The following is a 27,349-nucleotide window of genomic DNA, read 5'->3' as shown; positions in this document are numbered from 1 at the left end:
CAGAAATAAATAGTTTGGGATACTGTTCTTTTTGAGATAAGTCTACATTTCAAAATGATGTGCTTAATAATAGCTTGAAAATGTAAGCTAATCAGTCTTAGAAAGTCTTTAGTCTTCAAGATCAGAGCATATATTCAGAGCTCTTTCTGATATATAAATGCTTTTTTGTATTATTGTATAGAAAAAAGATGATTAAAAACAAGAAAAATATTACAGACATTTTTAAGCATTGTATTAAACCTTAACCACACAGCAGTGTATTAAACCTTAACCACACAGACTTTTAATACCCATATGACTTTTCATTATGCTAATCGATAGACTATGAGCACAATGTGAACCCAATTGTATATTGGGGCAGCAGTATTTATCCATCATAAAAAATGTTTGTTTTTTATTTTTTTGCTCAGGAACCACAATTCTTCTTAAACTGACAAATTCCAAATCTTTGGTATATAATTCATAGTTTTGCATCTTTAAATCGTATTTTCATTTCCCCAAATCACATTGACTATCTAAAGGAATATTAAACCTAAATAGATAATTCTGGGGCAACCCCGTATTATATTGTGGTGGTACACCCACAATCATTTTGTACTTCTGTCATAACAAAGTTGAAGCCAGCCCTTTAGAAATATTTTCTGAGGTTGCCAATAGACATGAAACAAATCTTTTTTCTGAATTAACCTTATTTTAAGATCATATATGTTCCATATATTGAATATTTAAAAAAGTGATTGAATGGTTTCCAGTATCTGGAATCTAGAGAATTCCAGATACTGCTCGTGCTTCTAAAACAAATTAAGAAATCAAACATTTTTTATATCAGTGTGCGTGTGTGTGAATACATAAACACACACACACACACACACACACACACACACCGTGTTTCTCCAAAAATAAGACAGGGTCTTATTTTCTTTTGAACCCTGAAATAAGCACTTGGCCTTATTTTTGGGGAGGTTTTATTATTTTTGAGGTACAGGAGGTGGCAAGTGTGGTCACCTCATGAGTGCTGCTTCATTGTAATATTTTTGGGGAGGCTTACTTTCAGGGAAGGGTTTATATATACAGTATATATATATATATATATATATATATATATATATATATATATATATATATGTGTGTGTGTGTGTGTGTGTGTGTGTGTGTGTGTGTGTATGTATGTATGTATGTATGTGTATATATATATATATATATATATATATATATATATATATATATACACATACATACATACATACATACATACACATATATATATATATATATATATATATATATATATATATATATATATATATATATATATATATATATATATATATATCCAGTATTTCACAGCTTTTGACAATCTAAATTCCTCTTGCAATAAGTCAAATAATTAAAGATGTGATTGGCAATTAATTGTTCTGAAGTCTAAATACTCTTTAGCTCACAACATTCTATTTCCACATACATACACCACAAAAATATCTGCAATTTTCCAACTGAGATAAAAATTGTAAGTTTATTATATGATTAAGCATTAGAATTAAACTTCTCTACCAACATCTTCCAAATGTGCCTTATAAATGCAGTGGAAACTTTACTAAAAAAAACACTTGTGATATCAAATTATTTTCTGATAATTTTCTAATTGTGTCCCAAATGGCTTTTAACTTGGTGACTAGGGTTCTATAGAGAAGAAGACATCAAAATGTCCTCTAACAAAGCTGAAAATAAGAACTGTACTATAGAGTAGACACACTCTCCCTCCTCCCTCCCTCCCTCTCTCTCTCTCCCCTTTCAGTCCTTTTTTTAGAAACCTGAGTTAGGTCAATATTTATCTATGCAGGTTGAGAAGCAACAGGAATCACACAATGGCAATAGGTTGAAGGATGCACACCCAAAAACAAAAGGCTTCCAGGATCAATAAGGAATCAATGTGTGGGCTTGACAAACATTCAATGCCAGTGATTCATGACACTGGTATATGGTAGTTGTAGGTTGACTAGTGGTGAAAATGGAGCTGTTTAAATCCTTTCCCACAACCCCAGTGATTCATGACACTGGTATATGGTAGTTGTAAGTTGACTAGTGATGAAAATGAGGCTGTTTAAATCCTTTCCCACCCTATCCCACAACCCCTGCTCAGGTCCCCATGGGGAAACATGCATGGATCCCCTCTTTTAACTTATCAGGCCAGGGAGAAAAGACACTGGGGAAGTGATTTTCACAATTTCAGTGGAGTAACCAAAGGATTGTTTTAGGTTAAGGAGCCTTCCCTCTGATTTTAGCTTTCAAAACCTATTACTCATTTGCAAGAGAGTGAGGAGGGGGAGAAGAAGAAAGAATCTGTGTTGTGTGTAATTTTGCTATCTGACACCATATTACATCAAGAGGTAAACTCAGAGATAATCCGGCCACCCAAAGCCAAGGCTGACAACACCTGATATTTGATGGTGTCTGCAATCCTTCCCTGTTGCTCATCCAGAATAAGCAAATAATAAAAGTTTGATATTCATAACCAGAATGAATCACATTTTTCTTCAGTTTGGGATTAATATGTTTTTGGATGAATGGTGATATGAAACTGTCACATTCCCAATAAAAAGTTCTGGGAAGTTTCGCTGAATGTAGAACAACTACTAAGAGCAGAATGATATTTCTACTGGATTTTTTTTTAGCCAAAATAAAGAGTTCACAGGCAAAAGTAGCATCTATGAAATGAAAAACCAAATCAATTCAAGAAACTCCATTCCTCATCCATGTCTTGCTGACTTGCTACTTCCCCATATTTTTATGCTATTTAGCAACTAAATTTTCTTCAGAAGTTATTTCTGCTTCAGCAAAGATATTGAAATTGAAAAAAGGTCTGTTCTCTAAATCAACAGAATTGGCTCTAGAACAACAAAAAATATCTTCTAAATACTATGATCCAGTTTATTAAAACAACCACACATAACTCAAGGCCCACCATAGACTTTCTTTAGTCAGAAATTCCTTGTTTTATATTTCAGGGAATTCACTATTGAGTGGAATATACTATTCTGAGGTAGCATTATTTGAAGCTATAGTTGCAGAAGATCCAGCACACCTTGTACCAAATTCAGAGTAGTGGTATTGAGAGATTGGATACAAATAAGATTTAAAATCAGAGCTCTCCATTTGGAAAATGACTTGAATAAAGGTTAAATTGTCTTTCAAAGAGAATGGCTAAAGTGTTTTGGAAAATCCTGAAAATTATGTAACAAGATGACCAATCATCTTCAAGCCTTTAAAGGCATAGATTCTTAGTTTTCCTTCCTTCCAAAAAAATAAATAAATTCCCAAGGTGACTACTCTGACAGGCAAAAAACTTTCAAGTCTGAGAAGGTAGCCAATCCCACATTGAGACAAATGTTACCAATCCTTATTTTATTCAGTTAACAGTCCTGTGTTGTAGAAAATAGTATCTTATTGGCTTTCCCTGAGGATCACTAGCAATCTTTTATGCTAACATTAAGCAGGCTGCCTTTTGCTAGGATTTCAATTAACTCTATTGCTTATTATAATTTTGTGTTTGTAATCAGCAGCGTGAAAAGACTTAAGCATAAGCTCTTCACAACTTGAGTGATGAAAATCTATATTACCTTATAAATATATATTTGAACCAGGACAATGAACTGCCATAAATACATATTTTAAACATTATTTTAAAATTTATATTTTAAATGCATTTTTTTAAAAAAAAAGCCTGAAACCATGAAACTTCACAGCTTCAAATTACAGAGACAATGTTTTAATGTGCACCAGAATTAGACTTTACATTTCCAAGTCTAAGCATAACTGTCAGGAGTCTGGGAAGCAAAGACCAGGTTTTCAGGTTTGGGCTATAATTAGAAAGAGGCACACATACACATAAAACAGTGCAGACTATTATTAATTGTGTGTTTTCTGGGCAATAAAGCTTTCCCCCTGTGGTTTTACAGATTGTGTTTCATGATAATAGACACAAAACATAAGATATAAAATTCCTACATCAATGGAATGTTAAAATGTATTTAGAGGGTGGTCCAAAGAATTAACAACATCAAAATCATTTAATCTGACTCTCAGCAATACATCCATAGATGTGCAACTTATACAACTTTTCTGTATACACATACTTTTTCCCCATGTAAACATAAACAAAGTCCAATTGAAATCACAATCAGTCTCAAAACCTAATATTGAAATAAAATTATGCATTACATTTTTAGTAACTTTAATGGAGAATGTTAAACTTGGAAATGCTTTATTCTTTTGTTGAAGTTGGTGAGATCTAGAAAAGCTTAATCAGTCCAACTGTCCCTGTAATTACTCCGTTGGTTTCATTCCAGCCAAAGAACAATAGTATCACAGAAGCTTGATATTGATAAAGTTAAGCAGATTTTGGTACTCCCAACTTTCTATTTCAAACAGAAGCATCTGCACTCAGAATCACCTTGTGCAGTCCAGATTGAAATCTTCAGCCTTAATAAATTTAACTGGAACTGCTTTGGAGCTTCTGCAACATCACAAACATTAAATTGCAAAGCAGAAAGTCAAGGACTCAAAACTCTTATGTGTACGCTCATCCTACCAAACAGTGCAAGACATTCCTCCAATTTCATCACACAATTCTGCAGGCAGAACCAAAAGCAACTACATAAAGTGTTTGAATGAATTCCAATTATCCTAAAATATGCAGTGGCATTCTACGGAGAGTGACAATGTTAGCCAAAGTTATCACACCCCAGCCAGCATCCCTTGTAATTCACAGTAGCGGTAGATATTTACCTCGGTTGGAGTGACCTGCCGCATTTGATGCTGATGAAAGGGAGGACTTTTGCTTCTGCCGCTTGACGGTCATCAACACCTGTTCCTGGACCCTTTGTTTTCCTGTCCCTCTTGTTTTTAACTTGTGATCTGAAGGCAAAGCTAAAGTTGAATTGGCCTGATCTTGGAAGCACTCATATGCCAGAGCGGTTTTCAGTGGAGAGTGAAGCATGGTTGCAGATGGTGGTGCCAAGATGAATGTCACCTATCCTTTGAAACTTTAAAAAACAAAGCAAGGCAAAAACAGCAATCAGCAGCAAAACAGTCTCAGTGGAGTGTAGAATCTCAGGGAGCCCTCCTTGCCATACGGTCCTCTGCTGACAGCTGCTCTTTCTCCACACTCTGCTCTCCTGTGAATCATTGAGCAGGCACGCCCTCTGCTAGACTGGATATACAGCCTTCTGTCTATGTCTGCACACACCCATTGCTGTATTCTACTTCCAGAGCCCAAAACAGCAGAACAAACTTGCCAAGCTACTGCCCTTTGGCTCCTCGGGATAGGGCTGTGTTTTAGCTAAAATACCATCTGTGGTGGCAGGTAGGTAGGAGGCAAAGGTCACCACTAAAGTCAAATTCATACCCTCTGTCATTTTATCTTTCCCTTGATATTGGTACCCAGAGTTAGTAGTTTAAAATGAATTTTTGGCTCTCTAACCAGGGTTTCTACCCTGCATTTTTCCTACTTTATATGCTCTCAAATGGGCTCCTAAGTAGAAATCGGCTGCTTGAACATTAATGCATAAAATCATTTCAGACATATTGTTAGCAGAAGGAAAGCAAAGCAAAGGAGGAATGATATGAAGCCCAACATAAGTTGCCTATTAATTCTGTGATAGAGATGGTTTCTCTGTCTTTCAAAACAAGTTTTTTCTCCCCTCATGTAGCTCAATATTCCTTTTATAACATGGACCACTGTCGAATGTTAGGAGAGCAGGCTTGGAAAATCTACCCTTGCCAGTTCTCCATAGCTACCACAAGCAAAAACTTCGTACAGGTTAGAGTCCCAGAACATTATTAAGAAGGTTGGAATAGCCAGAATTCCAGCACAGCAAGATTTGTAAGAGAACTAGGCACTTTTGAAAACTCATCTTTCAGGAAAAGCAAAATCTAGTGATAGCAGCTTTTACTAGAAGGCTCTTAAGCCTTATTTGAAATAATGAGAGGTGGGGAGGCAGAGTGGGAGAGATGGACAGTTAAGAGCTGTAGCTGAACCTGCCCATTAGCTACTAAAATGTGTATGTTTAAAACATCTGGGTATGAAGAACTTTATGGAGAAGTTAAAAATCTCAAATATTAGAGAAGAATGTGAGACAAGAAGCCACCCACTTCTTTTATTCCATATCAAAAAAGCTCTACAAAATACTCCTAATTTCAGAATGCTGCAATCCCACAACAGGCTTTAAAATTCATGATCTCAGAAGCTATATACAGAGTTCAACTCTGTGTATATTGGCACTTGATATCTCTGTAAGCATTTTTCAAAAACAAAAATAACTGTCTCATTAGTTTCAGTATTTTACCTCATTCTTTTTAACGAACAAAAATAGTGGCTTAGGAGTGGTTTGTTTATTCTCTAAATAGATTTGGAAAAAAATAAGGATGTGTATTTGGGGGGATCAGATCATAAAACTGGAGATTATAAACCATTAGAGAGATGGTGTTGATATCTGAACATCTGCCTTCTGTCACAGTCTTTAAATAATCTGCTCTTAAACACTTTCCCTTTATGTGTTATTGTTTGCTGGTGTATGTATAAGGAAATATAATTATATATAAATAATTAAAATATAAAAAATATAATTCATTATATTTAAACCAAATTAATAAAACCATATTTGGAAAAGAAGAAATAAATGATTCTGAAAAGTTGCTTCTTGACATTAGTAGTATAAACAAAGTTGGAAAAGGAAGAACTCTTGCAAAGATTGATTTGATTATGAGGAGCATTTTGTATTTTTCCCAATAATGTGATAATGGGAAATAGACAACTTTCTAATCATCCAAGCCATAAATCATGTTTATCTTTTCCCCCTTTTCAGCAAAAAGTCTATAAGAGATTTACAGACACTGATAAAATAGTTGGTTTTTCTCTAAGCAAACAAGTTAAGTTTGCCTCTTTATTAGTTCCATCATTGTTGCCAAGCATTCTTCCATTGTGAATATGATATATCAAAGTCTTTCCATTTTTGTGCATATGGCAGTCTTATAGCAGACATAATATATAAAAATAGTCTTCCATGGCTCTTTTCTAATTGTCTGTTCATTAATCCCAACAAGAAAAGTTCTGGTTTCAGTTAAATCTTAATCTTTAAAAAAAAAAAAACAGTGTGTGTATTTAAGCTCAAAATTATCTGGCTTTTTAACAAGTGTATTAGGCATGATAAAATAACCCATATTTCCAATATAAATTTGAAATACCCTTATATAGTCTGGCTAATTTTTATGGAGTCATATATCAATAGTACATCATTTTATAGAAATATTCTTTTTCATTATTACATGTTCATCATCTACATATAATTCATGTGCGATTACATGTTCATCATCTACATATAATTCAACTTGAAATTTTGTCTTTTGTTGTTCCTTTCCAAAATTCCTGTAATTTACCTTGAATTTTTGTCATAGAACAAAAATCTCTGAAAAATAAGTTGCTCCTCAGTGAATTGTTGTTTTGACTTCATCTTATATTCTCCATGATCTAACATTGTCAATAGTTAATAAATTCTCTTTACCTGCTGTTATTTTCCTATAAAATGTTTCTTGTGCTGAAACCCTTAAAAGTAATTTTTGGGTACAGTCTAGATTTATATCTATTCCATATTATCAATATGGCATGTCTAACAGAGTGATTTTTAAAATATAATTAGCCATAGCTTAATTATACCATTAAAAACATGCCATCCAAACCTCAGATTGTACACTTCTAAAATTGTACACTTCTAAAATTCTATTATTTTTCAGCAATACCTACTCTTTTATCCAACCCAAATATCTGGGTACAAATTACAGTTTTAAAGCAGGTAATCCTAATCCCCCTTGTCCCTTTGCATCTTGAAGACTTTATATCTTGCCTTCTTTTCCTGCCATACAAACTAGATATATATTTCTGCCATCACATAAATGGTTCATCAGTTGTTAAAATAGGTATTGTTTGAAACAAAAACATCAATTTATGCAGGACATTCATTTTTATAACAGAGATTCTTCCCAGCAATAATAATTTGGTTTTTCTCTCATCTTAACATGTCTTTTCTAATTTCATCCCCTGTTTTAATTTAATTCTTCTGAAATAGCATACCATTTATATTAGTCATAGTAATACCTAGATATTTTACTTCTTTCTCTTAAAACCAATTTATTTCTAACAGTTTCATTTAGTTTTCCATTTTTATATTTTTTATTTACATATTTATCTTTTTTGTTAATTTTAAATCAGCTAAGGCACCCAAATCCTTTACTTTTCCCATTAATATTTCCATCCATTTGCATTTCTTCCAACTCTCCATTATTTTTTTCTAGAAATTTGCTTGCTTTTTTGAACAGAATTCAACTTAACCTCTATTATTTAAAAGTGAAGATCACTCCTTCTAATTTATTCCATTGAAATGATAGCTTTTTTTTTCTGTTTCAGTTTGTTAGTTTAAAAAAAACTATTTTCATTTGTGCAGTATTCAAATTAGGATTTCTTTAAGTACAATAGGCATTATTAGTCTTCAATCTGGTAGTAAAATGCTGCTGCAACACTTGGCCTCAAGTCTTCATCCTGCTAAAAGTGCTCAGCATTATCCCTGGATCAGGGGTGTGTTCCGGATTCTGCTACTACCAATTTCTTCAGGGATGCACTTTGGGTGCGCGTATACTTTGTGCTTGATGCACGCTATGCGTGCATGCACAGTAGTAAAAAAATGTTTCTGCGCATGCACAGAAGCAAAAAAACAAGATGGTGGCACCTACAGCGCCACCTATAGAACCAGTTCGTGGGCATGGTAGACCAAGTTACTGGTAGGAACCCACCTCTACCCTGGGTACATTTCTTTATTTCAAAAATTGTATGTTAATTCTATACACTTTGTCAATTTTTACCTCCATATCATCTTCAGTCCATAAAGTTTTTTAAAGATTGAACCACTTTTTCTCTGTATCTTCTCCAGGATACTTGGAATTGCTCTAAGCCTCAAGCAAAATTCTCTTCCTCTCAATTCTAGTAATGCCAGATTGTCTAAGTCCTTTTTCAGCTCTCTATTTATTATTTCCATTATACCTTCTAAAAATGTCCACTTTCATCATTAATTTATTTAACCTATTCTGCAACTTGCAGAAGAAGTTAAATAAATACATTCTTCAACTTTTGGTAACTTCCTTTATTTCCTCTTTCATCTTTACAAACCTTTCTTCCATTCTCATTTCAAAAGCAACCAGCTCACTTTTTAATAGAGTTTGCAGATACAGATACCTTCTCTCCTTCTCTTTAAGCATATATTGCAATACCTCTGGAGTATCCCTTTTTGTTTTTTGTTTTCTTTTGATTGTTCCAATGAACCTTTCCTTCCCACACCAAACCTTGAAGCTTTTCTGGTGAGCAACATGCTTTTATTTATAATCAAAAAAGAAAAATTAATCAATTATGTAGATGAAAGTAAAAGGCAGGCTTCTCCATTTGTTTTCCTCTTTTCCCCTTTGCATTCCCTTAAGACATTAGTACAAACTGTGTTTCCATAGTTTTAAAGACTATCAATTTTATATTCAACTTATCTCATTGTTTTGTAAATTCCAGCAATTGCCTTTTCCTGTTGATGTCTGGTCTATTTCTTTAATTAATTCCAAATAGCACTAAAACACCTCATTTTTATTTTTCTTAGAATCATAAAATGGAAAAGGAAGAGTTAGGTCATCAGGTCTGCTCAGTGTAGGGATTTAAATTAAAGTATCAAAAATAAATGGTTGTCCAATCATTTACTAAATATGTGCAATGAAGGAAAACTTAATGCTACCCTCAAATCATAGCAAACTATAACTTCCCATTATTTGGAAATTACTTTACTTGGCAAAGTCTAAGCTTTTCCTTTTTAGCTGCCATATCACATTGGTGACTCATATTCACCTTGTGATCAATTACAATTCAAATTTCAAATAAGATATCTTATTTTATTTCTTTTTCCTAAGTGCAGAATTTACAGTTCTCTTATTTTACGCCCTTTTTCTAAGCTATCAAGATAATTAGTAATCCTGTTTCTATTATCCATTCCATCTTGCAATCTGATCACTATTTTATCCATCTCTTTACCTATGTAATAGATTAAATGAAAATGTTGACCAATACCAGGCCCAAAACTGGACTCAATTTGATAAGGAACCATTGATAAGCATACTTTGAATAGAATTTTGAGTATAATTTGGATCCAGCTATGCATTGACGTAATTATGCCCAAGGTTACCTATCTTGTTAATCACAATATCATGAACTACTTTGTCAATAAATTAAATCAAGATACATCACATTTACACATTCTTCACAATCTACTAAGTGAATTAATCAAAAAGATGAAAGGAACTTACTTTAGCAAGACTTCTCATTAATAAATCTATGCTAGTATACATTAACTATCACATTGTTTTCAGAGTGATAATTATTATTTTCAAGGTATAGACTGATTAGATATTAATCCTAGGTATTAACATCAGCCTTTGCTTATAGTTCCCTGGATCCTCCTTTTTCCCCTTTCAAAACATTCACACACCTCCACTTCATAATTTTCAGAAACGATCAGATATAAGCCCTAGTGGCTGTTTGTTTGCCATATTTTGCCATCTTGCTTCAGGAGTTGATCTCTGATTCTTTTTTTCAGTTTAATTGGAACCTATACAAAAAAAAAGATCATTGCTTTTTTAAACATCATTTGCCAACCTGAGCTTTATTCCTTTTGATATCATCTTTACAATTCCAGACTATACAATTCTTTGGTGATCAGTCCCTCTTTTTGAGGGTCTCATTTTAAATCATCACTAATCTTTGTTCAATCACGCTGATTTATTTCATTTTCATTCACTGGAATTATTTTTTCAGTAGAAAAAACAATCTGAACTCCTTTTCAAATTAGTTTCTCTTAGAATCCTGCTCACTTCTTTGAAGTTCAAGATTTGTGTTCAACTACAACTCAAGTAAAATCAAGAATTTGAGTACTATTTTTTCATTTGCTTCTAGAGTTTCTGTTATTTCTGTAGCTTACCACAGATGTTGTGGAAATTAAAGTCCAATGTTGTTATTATTTTCTACTTTTTGGAAGATGTGCAATTTGCTTTTGGGGAGTAAGTTATCTTTTACTTGGTTGAATAGATGAAAGTAATACAAATAATCAATACGGTTTTTATTCATTTGTCCATTTAAGAGAGAGGGGAGAGAGAAGAGGGAGAGAGTGGGGGGAGAAATGTGTGTTTATTTTCATAAACCCTCCACAAAGTTAAAAGATAAACAGAAAGAAATATTTGAAAGAAGAAATATCTGCAGGCACTTATATTTAAGTATATGAGTCTTTATTTATGAGTCTGAAGTTTATTTATGAATCTGAAGTTTATTTATGAGTCTGGGTCTATAGTATCTGAAGTTTGTACTTTGGAAACGTCATGTTCAATTCATACAGGATACAACTTAAAAATCCTAGCATATTTCAGGCCAATGTTCTTTTGGATAGGTGCAAACCATTTTCTCATCCATAATGATTCCAAAAATAACCCCATCTATCTCCAGCATTTATGTTCTGCAATTTATCTGTAGAATTCTTCTTTCAGCTCTCATATTCTTCCATGGAACTTGACCTGAGTGCTTAAATTTTGAACTTACTTCCTGCCCTTTCAAGATCTACAATGAGATAGTTATAGCTGCTTGTCAGACTTCATACCACATTTTGCAATACTTCTCTCTCAGAAGCAGAACCATAGTATATAGTAACTAACTGCTGAAACGTCAGGAATATGGCTAAGTAAGCAGCTTCTATTATAGGTCTAAAATAAGTAATATACCTGCATGGCATAGAGTTTTGTAACTTGAGGGACCACCTATCTCTCATAGTATCTGCTGGACCAATTTGATCTGGAATGATTGACATGATCTGGGTGCCTTCAGTTAAACAATGGCATCTACCTGTAACACCATCCCAAAGAAAGTTTCAGAGAAGTGAAAATTCTCTCTAAGTAGCACTAAACAAGATTCTCCCATTCCCCAGATACAAATGGCCTTCATTCTGATGGTACTTGCAAGGCCCTTGAAGGTGTGGCTCTTTGCCCATGAAAATAAATGATGAATGATTTTTAAATTAGTGGTTTTCCTTTATTTCCATCTCCATATCTCTCTTTCTAAATTATTCTAAATTATTATTGATTCATTACACAGTTAGCCGGATGTTTAGACTGGATTTGGCATTTTTATTATGTTCTTCCCAAGGACCTGAGATAGGCAAATGTTGCTGCTTTTTGCAATTGACTGATGGTGATTTATTCAGTGCTGATAATATTCAAGTGGTGTTTCAGATGTTTTTGGGGTTGATTTTAGGTCTGATTTTAGCATGCTGATCTTATTTTCCAGCCTAATCTTCCCTTTTGGTGGTGCACTCTTTGGCTTTACTTTCATCTTTTTTGATTTTGCACCCAAGTATCCACTTATAACTGCATCCATAATGTGCATTGGTTGATTTGTTTCTTGCAGTGAATCACTCCCTATATTTGATATTACAGTTCTGGCATCTTTTAATACTTGTACTCTTTGTTTCTTTGGAACCAGCTCCAATGTAAGCAACTTTATTCTGTTGGTTTTGTGCTGTTTTAGATGCTCATTTATTTTTTCCCCAATTGTCCTTTTTTGGGTTGGAGGGCTTTGTTCTTTTTGAGAAAACAAAGGAAAAGGTGTCTGGTTTGGGAATGAAAATGATTCAATAGCTATGCTGTGAGGAAAATCCATAAAATTCTCATATCAGTAAGATAACCAATAAAGCTAAGAGATTTACTAATAGTTGCACTGAAGGGAAAGGCTTAACAGGTACATCATATTATCTCTAGCTCCAAACTTCAAGAAAGGAAATTCTCCTTTAGGCTGAAGAAAACTGTTGACTCCATGAATGCATCCGTATACTGTAAGATTCTTTTGGTAACGATACAAACATATTTGTAACAATACAGACAGTTTTCTTCTAAATATTTTACTTACACACAGAGAGAGATATGTATATGTACATGTGTGTGTATATGGTGTGTCTTCCATCCAAATTTCAAATGGATCTTAGTTTTTCAAGTTCAGTCCAGGTCAGCCACACCATGATCAATTTAAATAGTAGGTTTTCACAACAACTAGTTTTACTGTTTTTTCTGAGCAGTGATCCAGCATATCTATTTCAAAGCAAGATCTTTCTCCATTAACAGAAAAACATCAAATTTTGAGGTAAAGAGTTTTTGCACTCAAAATTTTTAATTAAATGGTTGCTTTGATGTTAGAAAAGAATGATCAAATAGTTCAGCCCTCTCCAGTTTGTGGTATTTTGATGCATTGGACAGTAAACATTATCATTTTTCAACAACACTTATTCATCTATATAAGGGGGTGTCAAACTCACATCATCACGGTAGCATCACATGACTTATCAGGACTTTTCTCCCCTATGCTAAACTGGTCGTGGGTGTGACCAGTGTGTAATGCATCTGGCCCGTGGGCCTGGAGTTTGACAACACTGATCTATATCTTTTCCTAGTACTTTATGGGAGGCAGCTGTCATTCTTTCAACATACATACTTATAAAGTAAAGATAAAGGTTCCCCACTCACATATGTGCTAGTCGTTCCTGACTCTAGGAGGCGGTGCTCATCTCTGTTTCAAAACTGAAGAGCCAGTGCTGCCTGAAGACGTTTTTGGGGTCATGTGGTCAGCATGACTAAATGCCAAAGGTACACAGAACACTGTTACCTTCCCACCAAAGATGGTTCCTATTTTCTACTTGCATTTTTACATGCTTTCAAACTGCGAGGTTGGCAGAAGCTGGGACAAGTAACGGGAGCTCACTCCATTATGCAGCATTAGGAATTAGTACTGCCAAACTGCCGACCTTTCTGATTGACAAGCATCTTAGCCACTGAGCCACCATGTCCCCAACTTATACAACCATGCAAATCTGCACATATATATAAAAAAAGGAACTGGAAAATTAGAAGTGCCTAGCCGTTTAAAATGTTGAGGTAGTTTGCAGGAGCTTTAAATATTAGCTTATTTAAAATCTATCATATTTTTCATTTTGGGAAGGATACTAATCTATTACAATGAAAACTCAGATTCAAGACATAATCAAAAAGGACAATTTGATGTTATCCCAGGCTCATGGAAAGCTGGGATCTAAATAGGCGGTGCTTAAAGTGGGAATGAAGGGTTGGTTTCCAGATATTTTGCAAAACAACATTATACTATTAAAACATTTAACTATAGTGATAGGAAACTGCAACTGGAGGAATTTGGAAGCCACAGCTCAGGTGCTCAGTTTTACACACACAGCATGTTGTGCACTCAGTACAACATGATAATGCAATGAGTCACAGTGCACACCTTGAAAACTGGGGACACACCCTGAGCTCTGAGCTTGTTCAAAGCATTTTTGTTCTATGTTTCTTGGGGCTCAGCCAAAGCATTGATGGCAATCACTGGTCCTCTTTTGTTGCCAAGATGCTTGGGATCTTTAGTTGGAACTTGTCAAAACTTTTCCAGTTGCGGGAATTGAAACATTCTTATTCACAGTCTCTTCTGGGATTTATGTTTGGGCAAAAAATAGGATATTTTAAGAGAGTTGGCTAACAGTTGGATACTAAAGTATCCCAATGTAAGTGCAGTTCTACTTATTGAAGAGAATAGACTGCGATGGGATAGATACTGTGCATATGCTCTGACTGTGAAAAGATATTTTAAAACACTGCTAATTTTTTTTAAAGAAGACAAAAGAAAAAAAAACTTTAACAATTGACTAAACTCAGAGCAAACAGAGAACCTGGAAATTCTCAGTGAACATGAGTGTGTTCTTACTTGACAAAGCTATTTGTGAGCTATTCTCCCTTATTTTTTCAGAGTAATATATTGGGAAACAGCTGAGGGGGGGAAGAAAACTAAGGTGGACCAAGAAATATTTTAACAGAAATTTTCCTCAAGGAGGATTTAAAAAAAAAAAGAGTCTCTAAAACAACAAAAGGGTGTGTGTTAAAGAATTTAAATAAATTGAAAGAAATTTCAGGCCTTTTTAGATATTTTTTTAAAGCTGAATTTAATTGGAGAACCATAATTTTGCTAAGTTTGATCAATAAAGATAGATTTACTTTAAGTAAACATATTTAATGTTGTATGTACTTTGGTAAAAGTACTAGATCAATAGCTATCTCAGTGGATATTAGTGCGGGCATAAAAGGATAATCAATGGTATCAAAGGATGAGAAGAGTTCCTATATAACTAAATCAATAAATATTAAGGGTTTTTAGCATATTATATAAGGTGTAAATGCAAGAACACTGAATACTAAAATCCTTTTGAGAATTTTCAAAATTATCAATTGCTGAATTGAAGTCACACATTGCACTAATGTGGTTTATTGGGTTTTGTTTTTGTGTTGCATGAACACATATATGGCTTTAAGCTTATTTATGATCACAGATTAACAATAGAAACTATCAAATAAAATGCATTTTTTATTTATAAACTTCCCTCCCAGCTTCCCACAAGTAAAATGTGGGAGACACAGGGAAGGTCACAAGATGTCCTACTTTTTCTCCTGTTTGCAGCATCACACCACATATACACAACCAGTACTGGTCCTCCTAGGGAAGGAGATTACATAAAGGAAAGCACAGGTGTGTGTGAGCACAGTGAGACTAAAGAAAGAAGGACCTGGGTTGGTTGAAGTACAGAGAAACCAAGGGAAGTAGGGTGTGATGCAGTGTGCAGGAAGCCAGGTGGCTAGGTAGAGCTTACCAAAGTGACTTTCAACTTTCCCTGCCAGCTTCCCCATTGATTTGCTTATGGGAAGCTGGCAGGGAAGGTTGCAAATGGTGATCACGTGACCATGGGACACTGCCACAGCATCGTAAATGTATGCTGGTTTCCAAGTGCTAAATTACAATCATGTGACTGCAGGGGCACTATAACAGCTGGGACTTCAAGGCAGGTCATAAGTACTGCTCATTCAGCACCATCATTGCAACAGTCACTGAAAGAGTGGTCTGAAGTGGGTATGGATAACTTCACAGATAAATTATAGAGCTCAAAGTTTAGTGTAATGTGTGAAACTAACTGTTGTGGTTTAGCCAATGAACCACAATTAAAGAAACAAGGTTTTGTGCAATGTGTCAACTCTTTTTTATACGCTCTTCTCAGTTTTTTATGGCACTGTACAACCTATAGATTCAAAGGGAATAAGCATCTGTAATAAGACTTAACTATTCAAGCTGGAATGCAATCGATATCTTGCTTCCATCAAGCTGATGAAAGATTAATCTCTGCCTTGTTCTACTGCCCCTACATCAGTGGTGGGATTCAAATAATGTAACCACCGGTTCTCTGCCCTAATTATGTGGCTCAGTGGTTATATGACCATGTGGGCATGGCCAACTCAACGTCACTCAGGTTGATGGGCGCTTCGCCTTAGCTGTTACCATGTAATAAGGGTTAACCAGAGAGGCAATTTCTGTAAGCAGAGCAATAAAGATTAGGCTAGAAAGAACACCAGAATGTTTCCTTCCTGCCTTCCTTACAGGATTAGCCCTGTAAAGTAGAAAAAACAAAATAAGATTTCTTCTAACAACTGCTTAGAAAGTTAACAACAAGTTCTCCTGAATAGGTGCAAACTGGCTGAATCCCACCACTGCCCTACAAGGAAGTCACTCTGCTCTGCAGGGTTGGGAGGCCACTTAAAGTAGATCTGAATTGGATTGGAAACTGTAAAGCAAGATTAAATTGGATAAAGTTCTGTCAAAGGAACAGAAGTCCACAGCAACGGATTGTGTCCTAATGCATTTATTGTGGTCCAGAACTCATTCTGTCAGAGGCCCCAAGTATTATCATCAAGGCTTCAAAAATTGTAGTAATGGGTTTGCTGCCCCGTTGCTGGGTGGGCCTGGCCATGATGGGACTGGCCTAGTCAGCCTCCTACATGATGGGGGGGGGCATTTGTCACCCTCTCCAGGTTCCAGGGGCTTTCCTCGAGCCACAGGGAGGGTGCAAACTGCTTCCCCTGGGATCTGGAAGGCCTCTGGAGGCTGGAAAGAGACCCATTTCTGGACTTCCTGAACTTCTGGTAGGCCCATTTTTCACCCTCCCCAAGCCTCCACGCAGGCCCTGCACTTACCTGGCATAATGAACAGGCTGTGTGGAGACTCCTGGGATGGGGTGGGATGGGAGGGGTGGGGTGGGCATGGGCGTGGCCAGCCATTTGGAGTTTCACCAACTGGGCAGAATCCTAGCTAGAGAATTGCCCAAACCTCCAGCAGCCCACCCCTGATTATCATACACGTTTAGATTGTATCTACAGCCACTAGGAACCCAAGACAAGCATTATTACAAAGTAAGGCCAGAGGCCTAGGAATGCAAGAAGTAGGTGTGTCACATTACTATGCAGAGCAATATACTCACAAACGCTCTTCATAGTAATGTGACATTCCTATCTCTTGCATTGCTGCCTTGGTTTTGAGTAATACCCCTCCCTTCATAATTACCTTTACCAATTCCAATGTGTACATCTATATTGCAGTCAAATGACAATAACACCTCATGCATCAGACAAAGTTTCTTGTTTAAAGGATCCACAGGATGTTTATATGATGGTAATGATGGCATATGAGGTTCTCCATTACAAGGATTAATTTAAACAAGAAGGGCAAGAGGCCGATTAGATACAGTCTGGCCTATTTCACTCTGGCCCTATGTCTTTTGATTTCAGAAGTTAAGCAAGCTTAGTGTGGTTAGTTGCTTGCCTGGGAGAGGTGACGGCTTTGGAATTCCAGGGTTGTTTACTAGCATTAAAACTCCTGCCCAGAGCAGGAGTCAAGTCCACTATCACTGTGCCCCTGACAGATGGTTGGTTCAGCCTCTGTCTAACACCATCAATAAGAAAAGTCCACTATCTCCCATGATAGCTCTAATTAGTTAGATTCCCCACCCCCAATTTCCAACTGAAATCTTCTTCCATGTAATTGTTGTTTGTCCTGGCTTTTTCTGAAACTATTCTTTCTTCTACATGATATTTTTTTTCACTATATGCCATCATGTTACTGTCAACTCTTTTTTTCTATGATGATCTGTCCTATCAACATGCTAATCCTTCAGAGAGTACTAGTCTATTTCCCCACAGTGACCTCTTCTTCAGATTAAATTTACTCAGTATGTCCAAATGATCCTACTATACTACTTCACTGTAGTGAGATTTGGTCTTGGAAGTGATGATGAATGAAAATGAAGAATGCCAGAAATGTAAACCAAGAATATATACTCCCAGCAGGTCACCCAAGGGTTGAAGATCATATTTGCTGTCCAGTTCATGCAAACAAATACTGCACAAAATACACAATTATGGGAAGAAGTGGAGATGGATGATCTCTTCAAAAACATCAAAGCATAATTTCTTACTGTGTGGGAGAAGGTAATGATAAACCACTCCTATGTATTGCCAGGAAAATCACATGGATAGCAAAGGTAAGTTGATTGATGGATGATGGACTCCTCAGGTTGAATGGCACATGAAACACTCTGAGCTCTTTCCTTATTGGAACACCTTTCTCTGTGCCTTCCCTCTTTGTCCTGTATTTCCACTCCCCCCCCCCCCAATCATTGCTTCTTTTTTTCATTTTCTTTGGTCCTTCTCCTCTGCCTGGATCCAGTTACTGTGCTCCTTACAAACCCTGTCAACAGCTGCCAGTTCTTTAGTTTTCACACACATTAAATTCTTCTCAAGAAACTAATATCATAATGTAGTATATGTATGGAGCCAAGCAGTGTGGCCTTTTGCAATCAACAGGAAAAAGAAGAAGAAGAAGAAGAAGAAGAAGAAGAAGAAGAAGAAGAAGAAGAAGAAGGAGAAGGAGAAGGAGAAGGAGAAGGAGAAGGAGAAGGAGAAGGAGAAGGAGAAGGAGAAGGAGAAGGAGAAGGAGAAGGAGAAGGAGAAGGAGAAGGAGAAGGAGAAGGAGAAGAGGAGGAGGAGGAGGATATTAATACAGGGGGATGGGAAGGAAGAAAGGAGAATGTTCATGATGAGCACCATGGAAAATAGGAATGGGATGGGTGAATTGTATAACTTAAGTACTGTGTATGGAAAACTGTGAATTTAGGACAGCGTGCATGTGTTGGGCTTTTACCAGAAAGAACTAGACTAAGTCCCCACTTAACAAGAGGAATTACTCAGTGACTTTGGCCATCCTTTGGTCATCCTTCTCAGCTCAACCTACAGGGTTCTTGTTTTAGAGATATGTTGGACATAACTTTCATATAAACCACTTTGAACTCTCCAAGAAAGGGCAGGTTATGAATAGAAAAGTAAAAACATTTCTTGTGTTCTGCTCTCAACAATATATAAAATAAAAATTACTTTTCCAAAGGGTTTTCTTTTTTGAAAGTTACAGGATGGTAAACAAAAGGCAAACAAAATATATACAATACATGCATGTACATGTCAGCAGCTCTGCAAACATATAAATAAGCCAAAACAATGTTTTGTACTAGCTGCAGGCATTTGTGTCATACCTGTTGGCACTGTGTCTTTTTTCTGGGTTGTCACAGTAGTTATGGAAGTTAGGAAGGTCCCAATAGGGTGTGACAAAGTGCCCTGGGATGGGTGTGTAGACGTGCTATTGGCACCTTCTTAAATGAAGGCATATTTTCCTAGAACCATAAAGCTACTGTGTGAGCTCAAGAAAAGACACCAGTAAGGAAGCACTGACAGATGCAGGATGTGCATCTAGTGTCCTCCATACAACCAAATATATTTCCCATACCTGCCTATGCTAGCTACTGATAATACGAGTTGAAATCCAAAAACAATTGCAGTGTATCCAAATATATACTGCAATATAATCCAATAACAATAATATTTATCTTCCTCTTGATTTTTGCATACATTTGATTCATTCATTCATTCACTTACTCATTCATTCACTCTTAGAGACGAGACAAGTGACTGAAGTTTTCTTGACAAGGTTTTTCAGAAATGGTTTGCCTGCTTGCTAAAGTTGGGGAAAAGTGACTGGTTCAGGGCCAGGTGTTTCTAGCTTGATGCCTTAGCTACTACATAAAACTGGCTGTAAGAAACAAATCTTACAATCATCATGATGTGAATATGATTTTCCCACATTCACCTGGCAAACCAGTGTTGGCGTGTGTGTACAGTTATAGTGTGTTTGTGTATTTGTGTGTCTCTCTGTGTGCCTGTGTGCCTCTGTGTATACAGAGATGAGTCCAGGATATCTGGATAATTTATATGCCTTTTCCCCAGCTTTTCATTTCATGTTGCTTTGATGTAGCATTGGATGTAGCTTGGACTCTAAAAAACTGAGTGAAATGCAGGTATGTAGCTCCAATTGAAGCCCATATAGAATTGCCCCCATCCAATTCCCTGGGTTGATTTGGCTTCATGAGACCTTCCTTCCAGTTGTAAGGAAGCATCTCAGGGGAGGTGAATGTGGCAATAACTAGCTATTAAGCCTTTGCAACACACAAATAGGTAGAAGATTGCAGGAGGACTTGCAATGTAAGAACCTCTGCAATAGGGAGGTGGTGCATTGATCTTGTGAGGAAATGTAAAGGCTGAAGTGTAAGTTGTGCTTAGGTAAGCAACAATGTAAAATAAGAAGGTAGGTGTTTAGGCGGTACCACAATTGATGGACTCATGGTGACTGTGGCTCAGTAAATATGGGAGAGGACATTGCTTGCTTTCTCTTATCTTAACAACAATAGTGACTCCTACTGATAGTTGTGCATCAGCTATTTCTTTAATAAGGTTAAATCTGTAGCTTGGCTAGGCAGAAGCCTCCCAAATGGAGTCAGGATAACCTGAGGCTTCATGAATGATTTGGACTTTCTGAGTGCAGCTACCTTTCTTCCCACAATCTCCATTCAACCTGGATTGCTCCAGGATGAGAAGTTAAGTGTAGAATTTATTGGGAATGTAATCTAATTTTGTCCAAGTATAAAAGATGTACATGTGATCTTAAACAAACACACATACAAATAAGCATAATCTGAAAGAGCCTAGCTCTAAAATCCTTATCTTTATTCTGCTATAGTTTGTCAGATGAGACAGTGACCAGCATAGCATTATGCAGCGTAAATGCTGCATAATATAGATTTCATTTATCTTTTTCCCTTTTTTCTCTTCCAATAAATTTGTAATGACATCTCTTATATACACATACTCACATCTAAAGGCTGGAACTACCCAGAATGAAGTTCAACAATCTTCACAGAGGAAGCATGCAAAATGCAATCTATTCTATTGCAGAAATGTTATTATCTTTTTTTTTTTTAAATGTAAATAGTTCTTACTACAAACTCCTGTCTTATTTCTCTATATTTTCTGGAACCTACTTTTTTGAGGTCATAAGATGTAGGAAATAATGAAAGATGTAGGAGATATTCAGACTGAGTCTGAGGGCAGGGTCAAATGTATCATCAGTTTGGAGTCTCTACATCTCTGTAAGTCCAGCCTCCCTTGAAGTCCATTGACGCCTTTCTGGTGTCAATTTTCCTTGGCCATAGTGAATCAGATTATGGTATATAGCAGTATTTGCGAATCTTTTCGGCACCAAGTGCTGAAACAGGAGCTCAAGAAACTGAAAGAACAACTGAGCTTCCAGTTTCTGGCATGCACATGCGAACTGGTCATCTGGTCTTTTGGTACACATGCACATGAGAAGACCAACTGGACAGCATGCATGTCTGCACTGAAACCTGGAAGAGCAATGGGCAACAGCTGGCATACCTGGAGGGATGGCTCTGTGTTCCACTTCTGGAATGTGTGCCATAGGTTCACCATCACAGGTATATAGGTATCATGAAATAAACTTGTATTGCTTTTGAACTCTATCCTAGCTCATGATTTATTGCACTTGACAAAAATTGTACAAAGGTTAAAATACACTTTAGGTAGGTAGATAGTCAGAAGGAAGGAAGGTCTCTAAAACTTTCTGAAAAACAATTAAAATATTTCCTTCATTTCCACATGGTCTCATTCCCACAGTTGATCCCTGTGGGTCTAAGAATCAAAGAAAAAGGATTCCAATCAGAATTTTTTTTTAAATGCAATAGAATGCTTGTTTGATTCAGTGATTATGATCTTTCACACCAATATATTGGAAAATTTACTCTGCGCAAGTTTTCTCCTGATGTAGTCAACGATTGCTTCTTGGGAACTACAGCTTACAGTGCCAGGAATGTCAGAGTTTCCCAGATCACTAACCTATTAATTATCACATGAATAATGCATGTGATTGAACCTGGAATATTTCCCTGTTCCCTTTGACTTTATCAGATGTAGGATGTTATAATAACAATATAATCAAATCTTGCCTATGTTTTTGTGAGCTTCACAGAACTTCAAGCATTCCTTTTAATTCACTACACATTCTTCTCCCTAGTTGCAAATCTAGAAAAAGAAATACAGAGGTGTATTGCATTTGTGTATGTTTGTCTGGAGGTTTTATACACACACACACACACACACACACACACACACACACACACACAGCATCAATTTCTACAGATTTCTCTAATGAGCATTATTGATGAGGCACAATAGAGTATACAAATTGTAAACATGTCCTAGGATGCAGCAGTAGTAGAGCAGCAAATGTCAATCCAGAGTCCTTTCACTGTGTCATGGCAACCTCCTGAGAACCCTTCATCTGATCTTTTGGTGATATGATGTTCAGACTGCAGAAGCAGTAATAATGGAGTAAGTAGTAGTGGAAGGAGGCTAAGAATGTTGAAGAAAAATGATGAACCAGGAACCAGGAACAAGCTAGTAGGCCATTGAGTGGATGATGGGTGAGAAGAAGCGACATCTATTGTGGTTTAAGCTGAGCAAAGGAACTGAGAGACAAAAGGCCTAGAATGAATTTCGTCTAATGAAAAGTCTTCTAATGAGTGTTTGTTCTCAGAATCTGGGTATGACAATCATGCAGATGATAACATTTTCATTGAGAATAAATAGTATTATGAAATACTTTTTATGTAAACCTAAGTGATATTTCTGATACATAAAATTTCATTGTATTCATAGCTATGGAAGTTTTGAAGAACACTATTCTTCTTTTCACATAAACAGAGAAGTTAGAACTAGATGTATTCATATTTCAGAGAAGAAAACAGGAATTAGGGTGACACAACTAATTGAGAACTAGATGTTAGCAGTAACTGACCATAGGGTAAGTAGATTTTTGCCATTTTAAGTTTCCTGGATTTCTGACTGAATAATAACCGGGATTGATGGATCAGTCAATTTCTGCTTCTCTCTGTCATTTTTATAAATCTGGCAATGATAGTTTCTCTCAGTATCTTGTTTTTCCCATTGTAATTTTGCCTCACTCTTCTACTTGCTTGAAGTAGATAGATAGATAGATAGATAGATAGATAGATAGATAGATGATAGATAGATAGATAGATAGATAGATAGATAGATAGATAGATAGATAGATAGATAGATACTTTTCTATTTTCCCTAAGGTAATGGTATTTGGCATAATATATACTTTATTCTAAAATTTCTTCTTTGGTGTACTGTAGTTTGCAAAATACAGTCTACTCATTAAATGACCATTCAAAGTTACAATGGTATTGAAAAAAGTTATTTACAACTGGTCCTCACACTTATGACAATTGCAGTATTCTTACAGTCACATGATCAAAAGTTGGGCATTTGGTAACCAGTATGTATTTATGATAGTTTCAGTGTCTCAGGCTCAGGTGATTTTCAATCTTCCCAGCCAGTTTTTAACAAGCAAAGTCAATGGAGAAATCTAGATTCACTCAACGATTGCATGATCCACTTAACAACTTCAGTGATTCACCTAACAAACTATGGCCATAAAGGTGGTTAAAAAGATGCAATTCGCTTAACAATTGCCTTGCTTAGCCACAGAAGTCCGAGTTGTAAGGGACTACCTTTGCTAGCTTCCCACTTGGTCTCACACTCAACTGGAATAAATCACAAGTGAGCTCACATGTATAAATTAACTAATTGATAACCAGGCATTGCCCGGGAATTTATTTATAGGGGGAAATGTCCATATCAAACGTAATTTCTAATGTTGGATTTTTCCCCCTTACCAGAGGAAGCCCACTTGTGGAGTACAGTGAAGCCGTTACCATGGCAACTCACTGCGCTACAGTAGAAGTCACTAATTTTGTAGAGCACTTCAAACAATTGCTGCCTCTTCTTATCTCTTTCCATTTTATGGCACAACAGGCTGTATCTTAACAGAACACACACCCAGAGGGGTGTTGGGGATGTCGTAACCCCACAGTATTTTTTTCCAGAGAGTAAGTCATCTGTGTACCAAGTTTGGTTGAAATAGCTCAAGGCTTTCCAGAGTTATACTAGAACATACACCCACACAGCCATTTATATATTATATCTGTGTGCGTATATGTGTGTGTGTATCAGAGGTGCGTTGCTGTACCGGTAGTGGCCCGGAGCAGCTGAGAACATACCAGTATGGTGGCTCTTTTGATCCACCTGCTCTATTCCTGTTTTTATGGCAAACGGCAAAGTGCGCATGCGTGCACAGTGTGCAGTGCCTGTATGAGCTCCAACAATCAGCTGGTTGTCGCAGGGGCGGTGGATTGCGCATACACGCATGCACAAGTCAGGCGCATGTGCGAACAGAACATGTGAGCACATGATCAGCGTACTGGTAGTGACTGTAAGAGCAACCCACCATTGGTGTGTGTGTATATATGTATGTATACACACACAAACACACACACACACATGGTAGATTTCTTCAATGGTTTAAAATAATTGTACTGTGCTTGTCATATTCAGTATCTCCTTGTTTGTGTGTGTGTATATGCATGTGTGCATGCGTGTGTGCATGTGTGTGAATTTCACACAATGTGTTAACACATGTAATTTGGGATATAAAGAAAGATGCTAAGAATCACAAAAACAATCTCAATACCTTAGGTAATGAAACTAAACAGACTGCTTGTGCTTGAACTAGGCCTCCTGGTTGATGATTACATCATCGTTTATGTTAATGAAAATTAAGACATAGGAGCATAGTGACGCTGTGCCATTGGTGGTGCAATTTTGGCATTAGATGAAAAATTGCCAGAATGTAGGTGGCAGAAAAAGGAGAAAAGATTTCAGTGTTTGGCTTATTGCTTTAATAAGATTTTACCTGAAACAACAATGTTACACATTAAACATTCACTAATTTTGTAGAGCACTTCAAACAATTGCTGCCTCTTCTTATCTCTTTCCATTCACCCTGCAGCCAAAAATGAAAGGTTATGCAACCAAGCACTCTACTGCACAAAGAAATGTGGTTAACCTTATGCTGTCTGACCCTTGGGATGGGAAATTTGGTGAAAGGATATTTCCAAAGGAGTATTGACAAAGTAGGAACTAATATACTGCTACAGTATGTAGTATCCACTAGCAAATAATGGGATCGTATTGCCATAAGTTATCTGTTAGAATGTTGTCCCTTTTAATTGAAAAGCTCCTACTTGTCTCTGATTGTTTGCCTGTCAGAAATGCAATGATTATTAAACAGGAACTGTCTGTAAGCTGGGGCTGCCTAGTATTCAAATTTCTGTCTGGTAGGAAGGTCAGGAGCTTGAAATTGCAATAATATATTGTTGATGCCTTTTTCTCCACTGTGTCAGATCATCTCAATCATCACTGTTCCTGAGGAAATCATGATCTTGATAACTCTGCAACCGAATCACCTTTCAAACTCTGAAGCAACAGTTCAAGTTTAATATTTAGGGCTGGGTATAGGGACGCGGTGGCTCAGTGGCTAAGACGCTGAGCTTATCGGTCAGAAAGATTTGAAGTTTGGCAGTTTGAATCCCTAGTGCTGCATAACGGAGTGAGCTCCCGTTACTTCTCCCAGCTTCTGCCACCAGCAGTTTGAAAGCATGTAAAAATGCAAGTAGAAAAATAGGAGCCACCTTTGGTGGGATGGTAACAGCATTCTGTGCACCTTCGGTGTTTAGTCACGCCAGCCACATGATCACGGAGACCTCTTTGGACAGATCTGGCTCTTCAGCTTTTGAAACAGAGATGAGCACTGCCCCCTAGCATCAGGAACGACTAGCACATATGTGCGAGGGGAACCTTTACCATTACCTTATTGGCCCAAAGTTAGCCATGAGCTTCCATGACAGAGGTTTGACTTGAGCAGGAGCATCTCCACTCCTAATCCAAAAATTAACTGCTACACTACATTGCCTCAGCTATCTATTCTTATGCCATGCAGAAAAATCATCTGAACAGCCTCTTACTCAGTTTGATGACATTTTGTTTTCATAAATCCCTTCAAGGAAGAGATATTGAATGGGATCAAAACTTCCATTTATTTTCAATTTATTCAAATTTGAGGTGGCTTTCGTTGCATCACCTTCTGCTCAGCAATCTGCAGTCAACGTGGCATTTCACATTTCAATTAAATCCTACAGGAAAATTTTATAAGGACATTTTTCCCATAGCCAGGGATGAATTAAGATTGAAGAAAGATTTTTTTTTTAAAAAAAACTACCCTAATTTGGCAAAAGAATACTCTGCTATCCCTAACAACAATGTTCGGGGGGACAATTAAGAAAGACATTCTCAAAAATTCTGATAAAGGTAAAGTTCCCCTCAAATACATGTGCTAGTCGTTCCTGATGCTAGGGGGGCAGTGCTCATCTCTGTTTCAAAGTCAAAGAGCCAATGCTATCCGAAGATGTCTCCATGGTCATGAGGTCAGTGCCAAAGGTGCACGGAATATCTTCCCACCAAAGGTGGTTTCTATTTTTCTACTTGCATTTTTACATGCTTTCGAACTGCTAAATTGACAGAAGCTGGAACAAGTAACAGGAGTTCACTCCGTTATGCGCGGTAGGGATTCGAACTGCTGAACTGCCAACCTTTCTGATCAACAAGCTCAGTGTCTATGCACTGAGCCACTGCATCCCTTAAAATTCTGATAATAGGATACAAAAGCAGGTGCTTCTTTTACAGATAAAGAAAATCTGCAAGCCATGTTTTCACGTAATTCCTCTTTCTAAAGCTCAAGCTCCAGATATTCTCCCTCCCTGATGTTAGTATTGCTGCTTAGCACAGCTCTTTGCTTTTATTTTTTATCTTTAGAACATGGACAAAATTTGTAAAGTGTTTTCATCCAAATAAAACAACATTGCAAGGGACAGAAAGAAAGAAAAATAACTGCTTGTACTGTTAATCTGCCCTGCCTTTCTAAAACAAAGCAGAACCCTGTTGTACACATTGGGAAACACATTGTTTTCAAAGATAGGAA

The 27,349-nt window shown here is 36.6% G+C and overlaps 1 protein-coding gene across 1 annotated transcript in view; it reads right to left on the bottom strand.

Annotated features, from left to right (window-relative positions):
* Window positions 1-4,996, bottom strand: part of PKP1 (plakophilin 1) — a 48,010-nt gene extending 43,014 nt beyond the window's left edge. Inside the window, exon 1 of the mRNA XM_032219034.1 lies at window positions 4,786-4,996. Coding sequence (XP_032074925.1) covers window positions 4,786-4,996 — 211 coding nt within the window. The remainder of the gene's footprint in view (window positions 1-4,785) is intronic.
* Between the last annotated feature and the right edge of the window lie 22,353 nt (window positions 4,997-27,349).

Source organism: Thamnophis elegans, chromosome 5, assembly GCF_009769535.1.
Source record: "Thamnophis elegans isolate rThaEle1 chromosome 5, rThaEle1.pri, whole genome shotgun sequence".
Lineage (NCBI taxonomy): Eukaryota > Metazoa > Chordata > Lepidosauria > Squamata > Colubridae > Thamnophis > Thamnophis elegans.
This window is presented reverse-complemented; position numbering and strand designations above follow the sequence as displayed.